We start from the raw sequence: 20,601 nt of genomic DNA on the forward strand, positions 1-20,601 counted from the left end.
TATACACATGCACACACACATACACACACTCCAGTGACGAGCTTTTATACAAATATTGAAAGACAATTAAAAGTAAAAAATTCCTTTCTGCACATACTATAAAAATAACGAGCGCTTTAGTAGCCTGCTCAAAATATAATCGTAGCAAATAGGTGATAAATTGTTGCAAAGAAATTATAACCACAACTTTATCCATTAACAAAACAAACAACAACGTTTTATGAAATTTCATAGCATATAATTTGTTAGTGATGTACCAGATATGGGTTTTTCTATTTATTATCCGGTTTTGTCTATTTACATTGAAAAAGCAATATCCGCTGCATCACTTATTTATTTCTAAAATATTGAAATAAAAACGTGCACGTATATCACACAATTTATACGTATATCACGCAATTTCAGAAAAAAGGTTTCAATTGTCATTAATTAAAGAGAGATATTAAAGAGAGAGAACGGAGGAGACATTGCTTTAACAGCAATATTTCGGTAACCAATCAAAATAAATTAATAAAAGTCAAAATACTCAAATATTATAACTACTTTTCTAAAAATATATAAATATTCAACGTCATAATATATTATATATTTATACAAACACAGACATCATTAAAAAATATTCGCAGCTTTAGTTTTTTGTTGACAACATCTGCGAAATTCTCGCTAATTCTGAAGGCCTAACGTTATTGTCTGTTGATATTTGTCGTTTTGGAAGTGTTTTGGGTGGAACTTTTTTAACAACAATTTCTTGATCTTTTGATCTTAAGTCAATCGTCTGATGATTGCTTGACGAAAAACTTTTCGATTGCTGCATATTATTTGTAATCAAAGTTGAATTTTCAGAACAATCTTTAAATTTCAAAGGTGGTACAGCAACTTCACCAGACGTTGAATTTAAAGTTAAAGAGGATAATCCATGAGAAGGTAGAGTGTCATTGTTATTATTAGAGAACAAAGTATTATTTTGCTTTGCAGGATAAAAACCGGAGTAATGAATCGGTGGCTGTTGTTCATTCGTTTCGGAAGATAAATCTTTTTCAATTAACAGATTTTTTTTAAAGTAGTTAGTTTTAGTTGGTGTATTACCCACTTCGTCAAGTGCGATGATGTGCGCACCAACTGATCTTAAAGTTTCTGAGTTTACAGCTTCAATAAAATTGTTACTAGGAGAATCTTTAGACACAGATGATGGTGTGACCAATGAACTTTTGTGTAAGGATGAAACACGGCCACGCCATGGATTAGAAGTTTTAGGCGATTCAGAATACTTTGGCATAAGGTCTGTAAAGATAATTTTATTAACAGGGTCAAAAATAGTCTTTTCTGCACTGCTACTTGATTTATTATTTATCTCATCGGGAAAAACTACTAAACTGTCGGGGTCGTACGATTTATTCTTTAAGTCCTTTGTATATTTCTGATCAAGATGAACTGATGGTAAATCATCTTTGTACAAAGTAGTTTCGGAAAATTTAAGATTGTTTTTCTGCTCTGCAAATACTTCTGAACCATTTACAAATCTACTATATTGGACAGCTTTAGCAGCTGTTTCATCATCAATTAAAACATTTTCTGATGTCAAATGACCCTCCAACTTATTTACAGAACTAACATTTTGACTCGGTAAAGGTGTATCAAATGATAATTGATGTAATATTGGGATAGAGCTATCTAAAGAGCTAATGTTGGAATTAAGATGAATTAGTTTCTGTTCAGATACCATGCTAGGATCATGTGCTGAACATTGTGAATTTTTACCAAAAGGAAATTCATTATTTTTCTTTACCATGTCATTAGAATTGAGCAAGTTGGGTGGTTTCACATCTTTAGTAAAATGGAAATTGCTTTCAACCATATCAGGAGCAGAATCATTTTGTGATGTAGAACTAAAGGATTGTGATGAATTATTTAACACAAGCAAATTATTTTCAATTTGACTAACAGTTTTTGAAATACTGCAACTAGGATCTGTATAATTTATTTTTTTGCCAATAGTATCTCTGGTCTCATTGATATTTTCAATATTTGAGCCTTCTCCCAATTTTGATGACACTAATGATTTAGAAGACTCTTTCTCTTGGAGTATTATCCCATTACTTGTATGGTTTTGGTTTATATGCTCTTTATCTAATCTAACAGCATTGTAATGTCTTGGTGCTAACTCATACTCAAAAGATGAGTCAACTTCTCTTTTTAAAATTGCTACTTTTTGAGCAGTAATTTCTTCTTCAGCTGATTTCTCTGTAATCTCTCTATTTTCATGGGAATACTTACTCAGAGTTAAATTATGATCATCAAATAGAGGTTTTTCAGTGTCAGAAATACTTGTGGCTTTTATTTTCAGCAAAGAGTACAAACCATTAGGGGGTTTTTTTGGAACTGGTGGTGGAGGAATATTCTTACCGCTAAACCTTGTTTCTTTGATTTGCTTTGAATTTAAATTGCCCTCAAAATTTTCTATGCTTCCACCTGAAAAAGTATATATTCTATAAAAGAATGTTTTAAAAGAACAAATCATTTTGAATCATCTTTTAATAAAAATAATTTTTTTAAAAATGATGATGACGATGATGATGTCATCATCATCATCATCATCATCATCATCATCATCATCATCATCATCATCATCATCATCATCATCATCATCATCATCATCATCATCATCATCATCATCATCATCATCATCATCATCATCATCATCATCATCATCATCATCATCATCATCATCATCATCATCATCATCATCATCATCATCATCATCATCATCATCATCATCATCATCATCATCATCATCATCATCATCATCATCATCATCATCATCATCATCATCATCATCATCATCATCATCATCATCATCATCATCATCATCATCATCATCATCATCATCATCATCATCATCATCATCATCATCATCATTATCATCCTTCAAGATTTTCTTGAAAATTGGTCACTTCTTACTGATACAACATCAAACTGCAAATTTTTGGTTAATTTTTTAAACCATTGAAACTTACTAGATGAATCATTTGAACCTGAAGTTTGTAGCACACCTTTAAAAGAATCATCCTGTTTTTTTGTCTCATCCATTATTGAAACACTTTTAATTTCTTCTTCTTTTAATAAGATACCAGACAACTCCTTGTTAATTTCTGATATATTATTACTCTGTTGCTCAACTGAGTTAACATTGCAATCCATTTTCATTTCAATATCAACTTGAGCAGCTGTATCATCACTTTTTTCTTCAACATTAGCATTGCTTAGTTCACTAACTTCTGCATCACTTATTTCACTAACTTCAACTATCTTAGAAAGAACCTCTTCGTTCTTAACTAAAAATACACATTAAATATCAAGACTAGAATTGAATTAAAGTCATATGCAACTATAAAAATAAATGCAAAAATGTAAAAAGTTAATGATTTCACTTTAAATTTGAAATGTCATTTTAAAATTCATTTAAAAAAATAAACCTGGCTCAACACCATAATCTATGGAGTCAAGTGCTGGAGCAAAATCAAATATTTCATCAGAAATTGCTGACACATCTTTTTCAGTATCATTTATATCAGAGTTTGAAACATCATCAGATATTTGATCATCATGGAAATCCATGCATGCATTATTTGCTTCAACTTTATGCGTGGTACTGCTTTCTACTGAATAAATATCTCTTTGAAAAGTTGAGATTTCATAATTGTTATGAGAAATTAATTCAATTCATTCAAAGAAAACTTACTAAGTAAATGACTCTCATCTCCAGGAGAGGATGCATCATCTGGTGGTGGCTCATGTGGTGGAGGAGGAGGAACAAACATGGGAGGAGGTTTATCTCCTTCTTGTGTTGATTTCTTAGAAATCTTATGTGATTGAGAAGCTTTAGGAGATTGTATGGCAGTATCAGTAGTTTTTACCTGCTCAAAATTAACAACTTTAGTAGAGTTCATAGAAGAAATGGATGTAGTGGGGCTAGATGGAATTGATGGCGCTTGACGTTTATGTGTACTATGCAACTTTGGACTTGTGCAATTAGATGTGGACTCAACTAGCACTTTTGATTTTTGTACAGCTTTATTTTCTGGAGGGGGAGGAGGTGCTCGTCTTTTGATGTTCTTTTTTCCATCATCATTTGATAGTGAACCTATCGTGTTTATTGAAACAGATTTAGGTATTCCATCAACAACTTCTGAGCGATCATTAATTGCATGCACTTGTCCAGCAAGATCATTCAAATCATCTAACACATTGTGGGATATTTTATGATCTATAACAAATTCAATAATTAAATTTTCAAGTCTTTTGTTTTTAACTTATTCTTTTGTGTAATAAAGCTCTTGACAATTTACAGCTAACAATTATTATAGTTGTAAGTATGATTTATAGTTAATACTTTTTGATTTCAACTAATAACTAATTGTACAAAATTTTGTTAACAAGAATTTTTTTAATCAAAGCATCTACAGTATCAAAAAAAAAAAAAAAAAAAAAAAAAAAAAAAGAAAAATGTATTAAAAAAAACAAAAACTAAAAGTTCCTGCCTTTCCATGAAACTCTTTTTTAATTTTCATGTATTCATCAATAAACTTTCAAAAAATTAGGAACCAACAAAATATGTCCATAAAAGGAAGATCAACAAATATAAGCTTTTAAATTTAAAAATGCAATATTTATAAGCAAAAAGATTTACCATTAACTTTTCTCAAGAAAGAGTAACCACCTCTGTCTTTAACAAATGACAGAACAAAAGCCTGAGCTTCAGAGTTGTTTAATTCAGTCTAAAATAAATAGTTTTAGAAAAAGTAACTAATCTAGCATTTAACATAATAAAAAAGAGAAAAAAAAAAGAAAAAAAAAAAAAGAAGGGAGAAAAAATTTCACCTTTTGAATATTAGCAATGTTAAAGAAACCACGCCAATTAGAATCTTCTAACTAAAATAGAATGCATAGTTAAGTATTCTGAGCTATTAAAAAAAAAAAAAAAAAAAAAAAGAAACTTAGGACACTTAAAAGTCTAACCAAATAGATACTTAACCTCCGATTACATATTACTTTAACCTTAATATTGAGATATCAGCTTAACCATCATTTGGACAAAGAATTAGATTTAAAGTAAATAGAGCAAAATCAAGAAACTATTACTTACATTTATAAACAAATCTCCTGGATATCCCTAAAAGTTAAAACACAATACATTTAGACAACTTCAACAAAACTACACATGTTCTTTAATTTATAATTAGGTAAAAAGTTTTTAATCTTGTTAAACATCAACCTCTGATGTACTGTTATTGCTGCTATGTGATTCAACACTTCTTCTTCTTTGAAGTGAACTCTTTGCTTCTACAATCTTCAAGCTTTTTTTAGAGAACTCTTCAGTAACAAAAACCTGCTGTGGAGTCATTAGTTCATGCGAATCAACCAGCCTATATTTATCAGGATCAAGACCAGCAGATGTGCATATATCTTTTTGTAATGTACTTAATTTCATGCCTGAAAAAACTTTAATTTGGCTGGTTTTTCCTGATGGTAATTCCACATTCAAGTTAAAACTTTTCTAAAGAAAATTTTTGCTAATTTACAGTGTTTCTTTCTAGCACTTTAAGCTAAAAACTTGAGAAGACACCAAAAGCCTTGAATGTATGTTGAAAATTTAAAAAAATACCTTTTCATTTATGGATAGCATGCCAACAATCTCTTCCAAGTGTTGATAAAACTAGAAGAAAAAAGTTTTTGAAAGTTTGAACTTTAAAAAAATTCTAGGCAAAACTGTTGCCATAGGATTGATTTGTTTCTCTTGACATGACATAAAAACTAAAGTTTGTAAATATGCTTCTTCTAAAACAGTCTAAAAATTGTCTTTATTATTCATAATTATTTATTAATATAAATAAAGATACTTTAAATCAAAATTAATTAAAATTTTTGTTAAGACAAACTTTTTTAAAATTAAATAGTTGTTCTTTATTAACCCTTTTAGCTAATTTATAGATACCCAAGTGCTTTAGTTTATAGATATCCAAGTTGCTCAGCAAGTTAAATGATAACTAAACTTTTTACATTAAACTTAGTTCTTTTAAAACTTAAATAACTGATGAATGATTATTGTTACATAATACTGCTGCTGTTTATATATAAGATTTGTGGTGAAGTAATTAGCAAAATATTGCAGAACAAACTGTTGTTGTTATAATAACAAATATGTCAATATTAAAAATTACTGCATTTTCACTTAAGATGACATAAACAAATAAATCAAAAGTTTTAATAATTAGGTTTTAAATCTCAAAATTAAAAATTATTCTGTAATGTTAATTCAGATACCCATAACTCAACAGCCAAGAGTGATATTTATGTAGCAACTCATAAGTTACTTAGCCATAAATAAAAAATATTTGGCAATATCATAATTTCATACACTAATTTTCTATAACTGATATTAGTTATTACCTAATGAAAATTTAGTATCAACTGAATTATAGGGCAAAATGTTAAGTTCTAATGTCACAAAAAATGCACAATACCATTCAATACCATTCACTTGATGAATGCAACACCTATCATTACTAATGTAACACATTTTTTAACTAACAAATTATATAACTTATACAGGTAACAAATGACTTATTCAGGTAACAAATGACTTATACAGGTAACAAATGACTTATACAGGTAACAAATGACTTATACAGGTAACAAATGACTTATACAGGTAACAAATGACTTATACAGGTAACAAATGACTTATACAGGTAACAAATGACTTATACAGGTAACAAATATGATAACTTGGAAGTTTATTTGTATTAATAAACTTTCAAGTTAAGGAATAGTCACAAAAAAAAGCTTGGTTTAAATTTTTGGTTGTAAAGTATAGATTACTGTAAGCTAATGAGATGCTTTGCATTATAAATTAAAACAGTAATATTACAATATGGTGTTATAGGTACAAAATTATAGGTACAAAATTTAACTTAACTTTTCAAAACCAATTTAATGGTTCAAAAACAAATGATAACCAGGATAACCATGAAATCATAAATATATCTATGGTTATCATAGTAAAATTAATAATAACACTGATAAGCAAAAAAAACTTGTTACCTTAAAAGTAATTAAAAATGGTTTTTTAATGATTTGAATTAAACTTGATTTAAAATTAATAATATGGTTGTCATTTATACTATCATCATGGTTATTATTATGGTACCAAATAATTACTACATAAATTACAAAGTCAAAACTAATTGAGAATACTTTAATAATCAATTATATAACTTTAAGACATTAAAATTAATTAAACTGAAATAGTAAATTAATTGTAAAGTTTTTTTTTTTTACCATTAATATGTTTAGCTATAGTGTTGCCAAATACTAGGGTTTTGAAATATTTTACAGGCTTAAGTGTCATCAGTTTTCAAATATTTGCTATTTATGCTTCCTATTTATTTTTTGTTACTTGTTGTTCTTGTAAATAAATACAGCTTATCAAATGTGAATTAGTTGTATTAACAAAAATTTTTTTTAAAAAAGCACTTGCTGTATTTGCTGTGTCTTTGCTAGTAAAACGAGCACCCATAGTAGTACTCTCACTTTTCCATTTAACAAACGTATCTTTAGTTTTAACTTTAGCTGAAGCATCCACAACACATTGTATTACCTAAAAGTATATATAAATGTAATACGAAAGATCAGAAAGAACAATTTCAAAACAAAACAAAACAAAAAAACAAGTAAAGCTTAAGAGTTCGCAATTAAATATGTACCAAATTTTGTGCATCCCAGACCATAACTCTGTACATCTTAGGCTCAGTCAATACCAAAAACAATTTGACATAGCTCTCTATTACTGGAGACCAATTCCTTTCTTTCAAAACATACACAAGTGCATCATGGTTAAAAACTATAGTTTTGCCATCCATTAAGCTTGGAATACTCTCTTTAGAACCTTTTTTATGTGAAACAGGAGGCAAGGGAGCTGAACTCTTCATTGATAATCTCAAAAAATAAGCATAAAATATTTACTTAAAATAGATTTTATCTCTATAGAAGTTATCTCTGCATTAATTTTAATTTAAAAGATTTAAAAGATAGTGAATTTATACACATTACAACAATGTAATTAAATTATATAGCTCATAAATTGAGGAAATCAAAAACATAATGAATTTACTAAAAACCAGATGTGCTAACAAATTAAATGATACTAAAAAATGATCTACTTTGTAAATTTGATTTTACATATGGAGGACTTAGCATGAAACAACACTACCAAACAAAAATTCATATTTTGAGATAAAAAGTGAAGGAGTTGGTAACATTAAACGTAATTGCAAAACTATAAAAATTTGTTTCTGCATAAATACCAAAGAACTTTAGGCTATGAAGAATGTTATGTTTGGCACTAAGATCTTGATATAGTAGAGAAAATAAATGTAAAGTATATATTTAATCAATATTTATATAATACAAGCCATAAGAATTTTAAAATACTTAAGTAGAAAAATTAATCAAGAAACTAATCTCAATTAACAGTTAATGATTTATGGAATGAGAAATGACAAATATTTATAGTATTTTTCGCTCTTTTTGTAAAAAAAAAAAAAAAAAAAAAAAAAGAAGTATCTAAGAATTTTAAAAAATTTAAAAATGTAAATTCTGATTTCTCATAATTTTTTAACTTGAGAATAAAATCTTCATGAAATAGAAGAATCACTTTCAAATTTTATTAACATGGATTGCTATATAACAACAATACACATATTTGTTGCATTCTGTAAGGTTTTGTATAAAACAAATGATTTAATAATAATAATAATAATAATAATAATAATAATAATAATAATAATAATAATAATAATAATAATAATAATAATTATAATAATCTTACATTAAAAACATTTATCAATTCAAATATTGACATAATAGAAGTGCATGTGCAACTCTGATTGTCTAGAGTATTTATATTAACATGATGCCAAATTTAATATTATGATTTCAATTTAGTTGATTAAACATTTCCTCTGGGAACATTTCTTTATAACATTCTAGAGGCAGTACACATGCAATATCTATCATTAAACTTTTTAAAATACCTTAATTCAGTTTGTGTAAAACAATATTAACTTAAATAAAAAACTACATCACTGTACATCTGCATGACTTTTTTTTTAAATCTAATTAGCAAGCATAATCCAAAAGAATTAAGTTACTATCCCACATTGTCTGTAAGTAGTCTATAAAGGGTTTATTATGTATTAAGTAAACAATGAAAATAAATTCTTTTACAAGTGATTTAATTAAAATTCATTAACTATCATCCTTGTAAAAAAATCTACAATAAATGTATGGATACATACATGTATATATATATGTATCAAAAAGAAATACAATTTATTACATTTTTTTAATATAACAGATATCAAAACATAAAATTGTCATAGCTAGACACCATAGCAAGGTTAAGCTTTTTTAAATAGCATTCAATTAATTTTACATTAGAAAAAATGGATTTAAAAATTTTACTTAATCAGTAATTTAGTAAAAACTTTGCAAATTTAATTCAAGTTTACCAAAAATGTTTGTGAGTTATTATAATTTTGCTTTAGTTACATCATTTATTTACAATAACCATGTCATTTTTCTTTATTTTGCATATGTCCTAAAAATTATTTTAATACTACTGCAGAAATAATCTCAAAATAAAAACTCTTTGCAACCTGGAATAGTATAATTATAAATAACAAGAATAGTTAAAACACATACAATGTTTAAAAGATACATACACATAAACTTGTTCAGAAAAAAAAAACTCACTGAAATATACTTTAAGTTTATATTTACAGTGCTTTAATGGATTGTAATTTTTTTACAATATATATATAGAATCTTTTCATACACTCTGTATGCTCCATTACTTTAAGTTAAAAGTTTAAAATTAAAACTTTCAAAAGTAAATGTACAAATATATCTAGTTTGTTCATATATCATGCAAAAAAAAAAAGCATCCAAAAAATTGAATGCATTGATTAAATATTAATAATAACACTTATAAATTTTTAATTATACATCATAATAATTAATCAATAAAATGAAATAGGACAAGGATATGCAAGAAGCCACTTTTATACAAATGTAACAGATAGCCATAATTTTTTATTAAGATACAACAGATAGTTATAAATTCAAATGATTCTACTTAATGTATGTCAAACTAACAGCAAATGTTAATTACACTTATCTCCAAACAAAATCAATCATGCTAAAACTGCAGGAAATGTTTACAAAAAAAGAATATGCATACTGTGATTCAGAAGGGGAAGTTATTATCATAATATGAGCATAAAAAGTTAGAATGATACTTTTTTTAAAAAAAATTACTTATGAATTAGCAGAAAAACTTGATGTAGAACCAAGTTTCATTTAGGTTTGTTGCATAATTGAGAGATGAAAAGATTGTCAAAAAAAAGAAAATAAATATTTCAAGCTATAATAATGTATAAAAAATATTTTATGTACATAAAGCTGTAATATATATAATGCATTTTTCAAATATTTATACTTTTTAATAAATCTAAAAAAGCATACTTGCAATCTTTTACTAATGCCATTTTGAAAATAATGCATCTCTTACTCAACCAACTAAGAGTAAAAACAAACCATATAAATATGTAATCATGTATTTTAAAATATCTGTTTGTTTATCAAGCTTTCTTAGTCTATAGTATGTTATACCTGGTAAAGAATATAAATGTATATCACTTATTTTCACTGCATAATCTTTTCACGCACAATGGAACCAAAATAGTCATATTGAAGTTGTTTACAGTTTATAAAAACGAGGGAAATGTAAAGAATTTTGTTCAGAAACTAAAAAAACAGATTGATTAGTTTAATTTAAATATTTGAATAAACAGTTTTAGAAGATTCTCAAACCAAAATTTAAATTCCTGATAAGAAAGCCTTTTTTCGATACCGCTTGCAATTATCTCAAACTTTATCGACGGTTTCTTCAATTATCTCAAACTTTATCGACTTTGAGATAATTATAGAAATTTTTCCCATTAGAGTAACGCATGTTCGAAAACAATCAATTAATGAAAATCCCAAGAATTTCTTTCTCTTTGTTTTTTAATAATATATTTAAAAAAAATTTTTTTTAGAAAAAACAAATAACAAACTCATACAAGGTGGTCTAAGAGTCGCAACACCATTTAAATTTTTTTTTTTAATCAGACACACCAGAGGTATCGTGGCGCCATGATGGTGCTGCTGTCCGTGCAGCTCGCCTTACTATTGAACTCTCCAAGCAAACCTTTGGGAGAATTATTTTGCGAAATTCTGAAATTACTTACCCATCAACTAATATTTTTGAGTTTTGTGTTTATAAAAGAATAAATGCGATTTATTAAGAAATGATAGTTATTCCATTTTAAAATGGTGTGGTGACTTTTTAGCCACCCTAAATTTATGCGTTATTTGGTCTTTAAATATATGCTGACTTTATAATTAATAGCTGAAATTTTAACAAATTAATTGCAATTGGTGGGTTTAACAAAAAAAGACTAAATTTATCTTTGTACTTTGTACTTGACTTTAACAACTTTAACAATTTATTTTGGGAGTTTTCCTTAAAAACAGAGTTTTTGTTGAATTGAAACCATTTTTAGTTATAAAATATTTTTGTAAACTCGATAGGCTTTAAAATTTTTTTGCTAAAGTAAAGGTGTATTTTTCAATGGTCAAAGTAAGAATGTATTTTCAATGGTCAAGTAAGAATGTATTTTTCAATAGTCAAGTAAGAATGTATTTTCAATGGTCAAGTAAGAATGTATTTTTCAATGGTCAAGTAAGAACGTATTTTTAATGGTCAAGTAAGGAAGTATTTGGTGATCTGACTTTTTATCGACTGTTACGTAGGCTACGTCAGCGTTGAAAGTATTTTTCCTTAATGTCAGTCTGAAGAAACTTAACATTTAAAAATGTTTGGAGTATATAAAAAGTTGTAGTGTAGGACCAAAAAACAACTTTGATAAAAATTGCATTTAAAATATTATGTGCTCAAAAAAAATACAAGACGATTAAAAAATGATGTAGGAATTAAGCCTAAGGAATATTTTTCTTATTCTCAATTTAGTCAAAAGAAATTGTGGAACGTTAAAAATATTTTGACTTTTTATTTGAAATCATACATTTAAGTTATTTTTTTTTAGTGTTAAAAAAACATTTTTTTTTTTTTTCGACAATATATATGCCGTTTTTTAAATAGTCACGGTTACTGAAAAACGTTAATAAAAACGGTGAAGAAAATGACATGGCCATTGAAGGGTTATTAATCAAACTATAATCATATTGACCATAATAATTCAAAAAGTAATGTCTCCTGCTGTTAAAAGTTAATATATTGCTAAATAAAATTTTTCAAGATGTTATTCTAGGCAAATAAAAACATGAAGACATGGCTCTATTTGCTTGAATCAACAAATAGAAATTTATTGTAGCATAAAAAAATAAAGATTAACCCAGCTCAAATAGTTAATGAAGCAAAAATGACCGTAAAAATCAAAAACTCAAACGGGCCGAGGAGGGCAGGGCAGGGCAGGGCCGGGCCGGGCCGGGCTAAACACCAAACTTTGACCCTTGCAGATCTCTAACTTACTATGCGTCATTTAACATTAATTAGATAAAAAAAATAAAATTGGCAAATAAAGAAATTAAATACTTACAAGAATAAAAATCATAAAAATGAATTAGTGATGTTTCCCAACACTGTTTATTCAAGCTAAGTTTCAGAGTTTTTCAGAAGCTGTTATATTAGAATTCTAGTGATTTGCATAACAATAATATTTTGAGTTTAATCAATTGGTTCGACGCTTGAAATATATGGGCGCATTTATTGTTTTTCAATATACTTAAAAATACTGTATTCGTTTGCCGTTTGAAGAAGTATACATAACTAGTTTACTTAATAATAGGAAGAATGACTAGAAATGGATACTGGGTCGTTTAAATTATTCACGGGTAAAATATTTGTATAAAAAAAATAGTTTTGAATTAAAAAACATTGCAGTACTCAGAAAAATGATTTAAGTAACTAGTATTTAAACAATTGTATTTAAATTGCATAGGTGCATTAGTGCATAGTGTATGAAAGAATTAGCAAAGCATTTGAGAATAAGAACCATATTGTAAAAAATATATTTTAACACACTGTTCCAAGTATATATGTAATCTACAGAACAGATATTAAAAATTCTGTACCAATGCTTCCCGATTTCTATGTACCAATCCTCACCCATTACGAGTGAGTTCTTCAAAATTAAGTATTTTTTTATGTACTTAAAAAAACTTTAACCTTTTTAATTTTTTTTTTTTAATTTTAGGTTTGAACTTAAGTTTGAACAAATTAAAACATTAAAAAAACACTCAAAAAAGTAGCGTATTCACCATACACAGTTAAACGTGAAAAAAATCAATGTAGCGGCAAAATAAACAAAAGGCAAATTTACAGGTAACAAATGCTCAAAACCTAACAATATTTTCTGTGGAAGAAGTGATTATAAGCAACATTTGGTATCTGCATTCAAAAGTTGAAATTGATTTAAAACGGCTGAATATTTGCCTATGTATCAATCCTCCCCCCCCCCCCCCCCTAATAATGTTTTGATAAATTATTAAATATAACTTTAATAAGTTTCAAGTTATACAAATAAATGTCAATCTCACCCCACTTTTTGGTCTATTTCTTCCTAGTCGAGAAACTAGGTTTTGAACCCATTTCCTTATATTAACCCAAACGAATATATTTACCTTTTAAGGGACAAAGACTTAATTTCGTAAGTAGACTAAAACAAAAACTTAGTTTAGAGATTTCCAACGAAAATTAGCAACGACCTAGTTAAAATGACATAAAAGAGATGCATATAAATTACACGTTGGGGATAAATAGCACTTGGGGAGATGGGGGGGGGGGACATCTGTATTTTAAATACTAGTTTTGACGTTTAGCGCTGCTGCGCAAGTTTTGAATTATCGTACTTTTTTTTTTTTTTATCGATTTATTTTGTTATTGGGTTCGATAAAATTTTAAAATAAAAATTTTTTTACACCTTAACGCAAGATTTATTAAAAAAAAATTTTATAGAAAATAAAAGTAATATCTTTTTTCAGTTTTTATTTTATGATACTTTAAATAAACTTTAAACAAAAAAAAAGAAAATAATAATAATAATAAAGATAAGTAAATCTAGAAAATAAGTGAAGTTAATCTAGATAAGTTTATCAAAATGAAAAAATATGTTCCCATTTTAACAGCTTTCAACAAATGTACTATTTTTTACACTTGGTGCTCTATTTCTCTTCTTCATTTTTATATCTTTCAAATTGTTTGAGCCAGCTTAATTCTTTAAGGTTTATATGAAGAATAATTTCCCTATTCTCCTTCATCTTGTTTGATAAAAAAACGATTGAAATAGTTTGGAAATCCTGGGTTGGCTGCCTGTCGGTTTAAAACACAGTGAATAATCTTTGAGCACCCAAAAAGTTTTTATAAAAGATGAAAGTTTTTTTAGCTTTTTTAAAGATGAAACATTCTAAGATAACAAAGAATTTTAAAATCTGGTTTAAGAGATCGTTTGCTAGATGTTGTTATGTCTATTGAAAATATTTTTATTGAAAACAATATTTTGATTTGTCTTGCAAGCGACAAAGCAAAATATTGTTTTCCATAAAAAATATAAAAATTAGCGAAAAAACTCTGGAGAAATAAATTCATGATAACGAAAGATTAAAACTTCTTTGATAGATTTTCTCATGATTTAAGCTTTTTGTTGGTTCGTAAAAACTTGGCACTTTATTTCGATCTAAACGTGTTGTTTTTCAGATTAAAAAAGTCTTTAACAAGTGTCTCTGTTTCCCAGAAAACTGTTTATAAATCAAACTCTGTATTTTTTTGGATACTTTTCTATGCATAAAACAGATCATTTTTCTTTTAACTCTTTCAAAAGCAGTTTTGGTAATTGAATATACTTAAGAAAGATCTTCTCTGATATTTTAATTGCGCTCACGTGCTTCTGCTTTAAAAATTCTCTTAGGCTGTTGTACTGTTTTTAACTGAATTAAAAAATTCATATATTGGTGTATATTGTTGTATATTTAAACTGTAAGAAAAATTTAAAATCAAAATTGAGATAAAAAAGTTACTAATGAACGAATAAAAAAAAAAAAAAAATCTAAAGTAAAAATTAAAAAAAATAATAATAAAATTGTACCGTGTGTTGTTTTTCGTCTACAGTTAAACACAGATGTTTTTCCTTTAAAATATTGAAATAGAAAAAGTGGAAATCAAATTTCCTTTTTATGTTTACAGAAACCCCCTCCCCGATGTTAAACAAAATGATTTCTATTTAATTTGTGTAGTTAGCAATGGAATCAATATTTTTGTTAATTGATAAAATTTCTGTTTTTACTATTTGTGCTAATGTTGCTGCTTAGACTGCTATTATTACTTACATTATTATCATTTTTGTTATTCGTATTATTTCATTTTTATTATTCAAACTATTATCGTTTTAATCATTCGTGCTATTATTATTTTTATTACTCGTATTATGATTATTTCATATTATTCGTATTTTGAGTATTTTTATTATTTGTGTTTTTATTATCTATATCATATTTATCGTTCAAAAGTCTCAAAAGAAATGATGATATCTTTAAAAAGTTAAGTAAATCCTTTTTTCACATTCTGAAAAATAAGTTTTTAAAAGATTTCTTTTGAGTAGTTTTAGTGCAGGGTAATGGAAAATATAATTAGCTGTCCCTGCATTTCTAAATTAATTACACAGGGGTGAATCCAGCCATGATGTGCAAGTTTAGATTCATCTTTATTAGTACTTTACTAATAAATAACAATTTTATCAAAAACCTTTCCAATTTATTTTGAACCACAGTTTACATATATGTATATGTATGTAAATAAGTATATATATATATATATATATATATATATATATATATATATATATATATATATATATATATATATATATATATATACACCGAAAAATTAACGCACCATTTCAATTCCAACTTATGTAAAAAATATTATGTATTTCCCGGATTTTATCAATTACAAAGTAGGTCTTATTCCGTTTCCCATATTTAATTTCGAAATTATAGCAGCTTTTCATAAATAGCATGTTTTGCTGTAATTTAACCTCACTTCTAAAAGAAAAGTATGTATTGCTTTTAAATTGTTTTAACAGTTGAAAAGATAACTGTCATTTGAGTAACACATCTGTTCGCAATGCAGAGTTCTAGACGAAATTTAAGTCATGAAGAATGTGATGCAACTGTTACTTTGTCTAATCAAGGATTAACAAATCGCGAACTTGGTAGAAGATTTGGAGTGTCTCATTCAACAGTCGGTAGGGTTCTACAAACGTTTGTACCAATGATCAAGCTAGACGACTTGGCCAATGAAGACAACGAGCTACTAATGCCGTGGTTCACAAAGTCTCCAAATACAACTTGCTGAGGTTCATGGAACTTCTGTTAGTCAAGATACCATACGAAAAAGATTTCATGCTTTAAATTTACGACCTCGAGCAGCAGCTACTGGTACTTGATTGTCTATAGACCACTGAAAAAACAGACTGGCTTTTGCAAGGGGGCATATGAATTTGGAAATCATGTTTGGGGACAGGTTTTATTTACAGATGAATCATGGTTTTGCCTTATAAGTTCTGATCGCCACCCAAGAGTGTACAGAAGACCAATTGAAAGATATTTTGCTTGTAACATTTGAGAAACCACTTTACATGGAGGCGGCTCATTGATGGTATGGAGGCGAAATATCTTTAACAGCTCGCACAGAGCTGTTTACGGTTGATGGTGGACGTCTAACTTCTCAACGATACAGAGCAGACACCGTACATTGGAGATTTACACCGTGCATTGGAGATTGATTCCATCCTATGCAGGATAATGTTAGACCAAACACGACACATATTGTTACTGAATACTTAAATAATGGTAATATTCAAGTTTTGGATTGCCCAGCTTGTAGTCCAGATATGAACCCAATAGAGATCTTTGGTGTTAGAAACTAACATTTACCACCTAACAGCTTAGACAAGCTGCGACAAATTCTTATCCGCGTGTAGGAAGATATCCCTCAATATTATTCTATATTTTGTATCCGTCAATTTTATTCTATATTTTATATCCAAAATATATAATAATATTGACGATAGTTAAAATAAAACGAATTGTATGTGGTGCGTTAATTTTGCAGTTAAGTGTACATACATACATACATACATACATACATACATACATACATACATACATACATACATACATACATACATACATACATACATACATACATACATACATACATACATACATACATACATACATACATACATACATACATACATACATACATACATACATACATACATACATACATACATACATACATACATACATACATACATACATACATACATATATGTAAAATTAATAGTCCTTAGATAACTCTTAAAGTTGATTTTATTTACACTTAAAATTTAGCTTTTTCCACACAAACTTTAAACAAAGTAATGTAAAATATATTCGAATTTTGTCTTTAGTTTAATTGATTTTTAGGCAGTTCAAACTGTATTTAATTTTTTACGTTTTACTCTCCTTAATCAAGATTTAAGTGTAATCATGTTTAAAGACGTTGGTATCCGTATTTTACATGTCGTGCATAAGAAAGATCTTCTTCCTTCTCCTTCCAAGATCTTGGTTTTAAACTCTTGAAGCAAGTTATATCTTCACTCCACCAACTTTTGAGATCCGAGTACCACATTGGAAATATGGGTGCCAAATGAGCCATTGCACACAATCGGCATGTAAATTTAGTATCAATAAACCTACCAGTTGTTTTCCATAAAAAGTATTGGTTATAGTATGAGTCGTTTTGATCTAAAAAAATCAAATAATTTGCAAGATCCTTCATCGATGCAAAATCGTCAACATGTATATAGCTGTGCGGCGGAGCAATCCTTTTGTAATCGTTAGGATGGGCCCCCATTACAATAGGTACAATATCATTCCTAAGTAAAATTAAAATATACGTATAAACGACACGCACTCACACACGCACGCACGCACGCACGCACGCACGCACGCAGGCATGCACGCAGGCCCACACGAACACATACGCAGACATGCACAAGAAACACTTTTCTAGGTGCTCTAAACATAATTTTCGAAGGATTTTTTTCAAAATAATCTTTTTTCCTTAAGCTGCATTTTTTGCCTATAACGAAAACTGAATTAAGTTTTGCCGATTCTATTGGAAATTGATAGAAACTCGAATTCTATTGGAAATTTGATAGAAACTCGAATTCTATTGGAGATTTGATAGAAACTCGAATTTTTAATCTATTGTGCCGACAAAAAGGTAGCTAACGCTTAACACACCAACTTCAATGACTTACTCAAGTGCGTTCCAAAAAAACTTCTCTGTTATGTAGTCTTTACAGTTCGAATTTTCAAATGATAAATAAAATTTATATTCTCTTTTTAACTTTTTAAAACAAATAGCATCACTCCTTGGGCATTCAAATGTACCGCACGCTCCATAAATATCGACTTTAATGTAATTAGCTAACTGATTTGCTAAAATTAAACGGCCATTTTCTGCAGCGCAATTTGAGACGAACCATGCAACAGATTTTTTTTTTCGTAACGCATAGTTTTTAATTGGTTTTTTTGGAAGTTCACTAACATGTAAGTAGGGGGTAAATCGCTCGTAGGGCGTGTTAATAACGCTGTCTTGACGGAAAGTAGATGTCCAGTTTACTAAATCATAGCATGATGAAATAGGAGCGTTTAACGGAGATTCAAGCTGATAGTAAACCCAAATTTGTTCTTTTGGAATATCTTGCCGGCTGTGCAACGAAATATCGCCGGCAAAAAAAACAACATCAACCGCTGATAGGTTGCTAGCATACGTTTTTATTTCACAGTTATTTACGTTACAGCCTTTCAATTTAGAGTTACTAATTATGTCTTCATTATTTTGGTAAGCGAGTATTATTTTAGTTGTATTAGTTTTCAATTTTAGTCTTAACTGATCAGTCACTCGATCTCGATACTCAATCGGATTCGGGAACAGTGTTTTAAGAAGTTCCTGATCATTATTTATATCTAAAGGGTTTTTAAACAACTGATCCGACGCTCGTTCTTGTGCGAAATAGTTGCTAAGTTCTCTATAAGTCAACTTATTATATATTTTTTGATGAATTATAATCATGTCTGTAAAATCTCTATGATCTTCTCTAGGTTGAGAAAAACTTTGATCGGCCTTCATGAGGTTGAGAAAGGCTTTGATTGAACTTCGGAGTTTGTTGGTGTCGTTCGAATAAAAGGATTTTATTGGAATTTTGTCGTTTTTTTCAATGTATAATTTCTTAAAGTCATCGTTTAAACTTTCAGCAGTGTTTACGCCATTTTTAATAATTCTTAACATAAATAAATTCGATTTTCTGAAAATGCTACACATCAAGATAATATAAACTATTAAAGCTCCACATGTTGTTAATTTTCTCAACGTTATCCTCATCGCTGTTAATCTATTTTGTAAATATGAACCTATTACATTTTTATGCCACGAAACGCATAGTATCTGAATGATAAATTAATTCCATAGATAAATTAACCGCGCTAAGAATCGATGAAGCATTTAATAGACGCTCAATATCTTATTAATGAAATACAAAACTAGATTTTCTATTAATTATTTGCTTTTACAAAGCGTGTCGTGTTTCTCTACAAGTGTATTTTTCTAAGCGTTTCGTCAAGAATGTCATTCATTTCAGATTACCATCACATTTAAGATTTAAATTAACAGAAAGCTAAAATGGCGCGAAAATGGTTGTTTTTTTTTTTAAAACTGATTTAGACTTATTATATCCAATGTACTATTCAGAGCATTACTTACAATCGGAAAAGCATAGAAACAAATTAGCAAGTAGTTCAAAATGTAATCATCCTTAATTTCAAAATTCGATTGTCAATTACTTTAAAGATTAACAAACCCTGGGAAAGAGAGTGTATAAACATAAGAAATTTATATAAACACTTTTGAAGTGAAGACATTTGAAAATATTAAACTTTAACTGCTAACAATATTGCATTACAAAACAGTAATGGAACTGCAATAACTTTATGCTATATAGAAAATGCGTGGTAGACCTAGGCTAGATGCAACAGACCGGGTTCATTGCAGAATTCATAATTAAAACGTTAATGATAACAGTTGTTTTTTGTGTAAAAATCTAACTCGAGTACTAAAAATTGCAAAATATATATATATTCTAATATATATAAAATTAAATATATATAAAATTAAATATATATAAAATTAAATATATATAAAATTAAATATATATATATATATATATATATATATATATATATATATATATATATATATATATATATATATATATATATATATAATTTTATATATATTAGAATATATATATATTCTAATATATATATATTCCAATATATATAAAATTATTTTAAATATTTTTAATCTTT

At 27.8% G+C, this 20,601-nt stretch overlaps 2 protein-coding genes across 7 annotated transcripts; both read right to left on the bottom strand.

The window, feature by feature from the left end:
* Positions 1-413: 413 nt before the first annotated feature.
* Positions 414-15,305, bottom strand: LOC145189866 (uncharacterized). 6 transcript variants are annotated; one of them, XM_090090604.1, is made up of 14 exons: positions 11,184-11,295; positions 10,732-10,866; positions 10,585-10,638; positions 7,764-7,995; positions 7,538-7,657; positions 5,663-5,713; positions 5,273-5,554; positions 5,144-5,170; positions 4,879-4,929; positions 4,688-4,775; positions 3,740-4,264; positions 3,474-3,659; positions 3,015-3,332; positions 414-2,469 (listed from the first exon to the last, which is right to left on the bottom strand). In XM_090090604.1, exons 3-14 carry the CDS (start codon positions 10,605-10,607, stop codon positions 629-631), a joined length of 3,744 nt encoding a protein of 1,247 aa, XP_089946730.1. In that variant the 5' UTR covers positions 10,608-10,638; positions 10,732-10,866; positions 11,184-11,295; the 3' UTR covers positions 414-628. The 6 variants fall into 6 exon arrangements, with proteins under 6 accessions (XP_089946730.1, XP_089946732.1, XP_089946731.1 ...); XM_090090606.1 differs by lacking the exons at positions 10,732-10,866; positions 11,184-11,295 and adding an exon at positions 15,267-15,305; XM_090090605.1 differs by lacking the exon at positions 10,732-10,866 and having other exon boundaries at positions 11,184-11,303.
* A 1,964-nt stretch (positions 15,306-17,269) lies between these two features.
* Positions 17,270-19,764, bottom strand: LOC149886804 (core alpha-(1,3)-fucosyltransferase-like). Its single transcript, XM_090091151.1, has 2 exons — positions 18,492-19,764; positions 17,270-18,104 (listed from the first exon to the last, which is right to left on the bottom strand). The coding sequence occupies exons 1-2, from the start codon at positions 19,616-19,618 to the stop codon at positions 17,720-17,722; spliced, it is 1,512 nt and encodes a 503-aa protein (XP_089947277.1). The 5' UTR covers positions 19,619-19,764; the 3' UTR covers positions 17,270-17,719.
* Positions 19,765-20,601: the final 837 nt, after the last annotated feature.

Source organism: Hydra viridissima, unplaced genomic scaffold (genome assembly GCF_058129835.1).
Source record: "Hydra viridissima isolate aposymbiotic clone 2 unplaced genomic scaffold, HvirCarnegie_v1 scaffold_6, whole genome shotgun sequence".
Classification (NCBI taxonomy): domain Eukaryota; kingdom Metazoa; phylum Cnidaria; class Hydrozoa; order Anthoathecata; family Hydridae; genus Hydra; species Hydra viridissima.

Excerpts from the sequence above, each read along its gene's own strand:
- LOC149886804 (XM_090091151.1), bottom strand. The coding sequence starts at position 19,618 with ATGAGGATAACGTTGAGAAAATTAACAACATGTGGAGCTTTAATAGTT. Across the intron at positions 18,105-18,491 it reads TTTTTTTGGAACGCACTTGA|GAATGATATTGTACCTATTG; the intron begins GTAAGTCATTGA and ends AATTTTACTTAG.
- LOC145189866 (XM_090090606.1), bottom strand. The coding sequence starts at position 10,607 with ATGGCATTAGTAAAAGATTGCAA. Across the intron at positions 5,171-5,272 it reads GCAATAACAGTACATCAGAG|GGATATCCAGGAGATTTGTT; the intron begins GTTGATGTTTAA and ends TTTAACTTTTAG. Across the intron at positions 3,333-3,473 it reads AGATTATGGTGTTGAGCCAG|TTAAGAACGAAGAGGTTCTT; the intron begins GTTTATTTTTTT and ends GTGTATTTTTAG.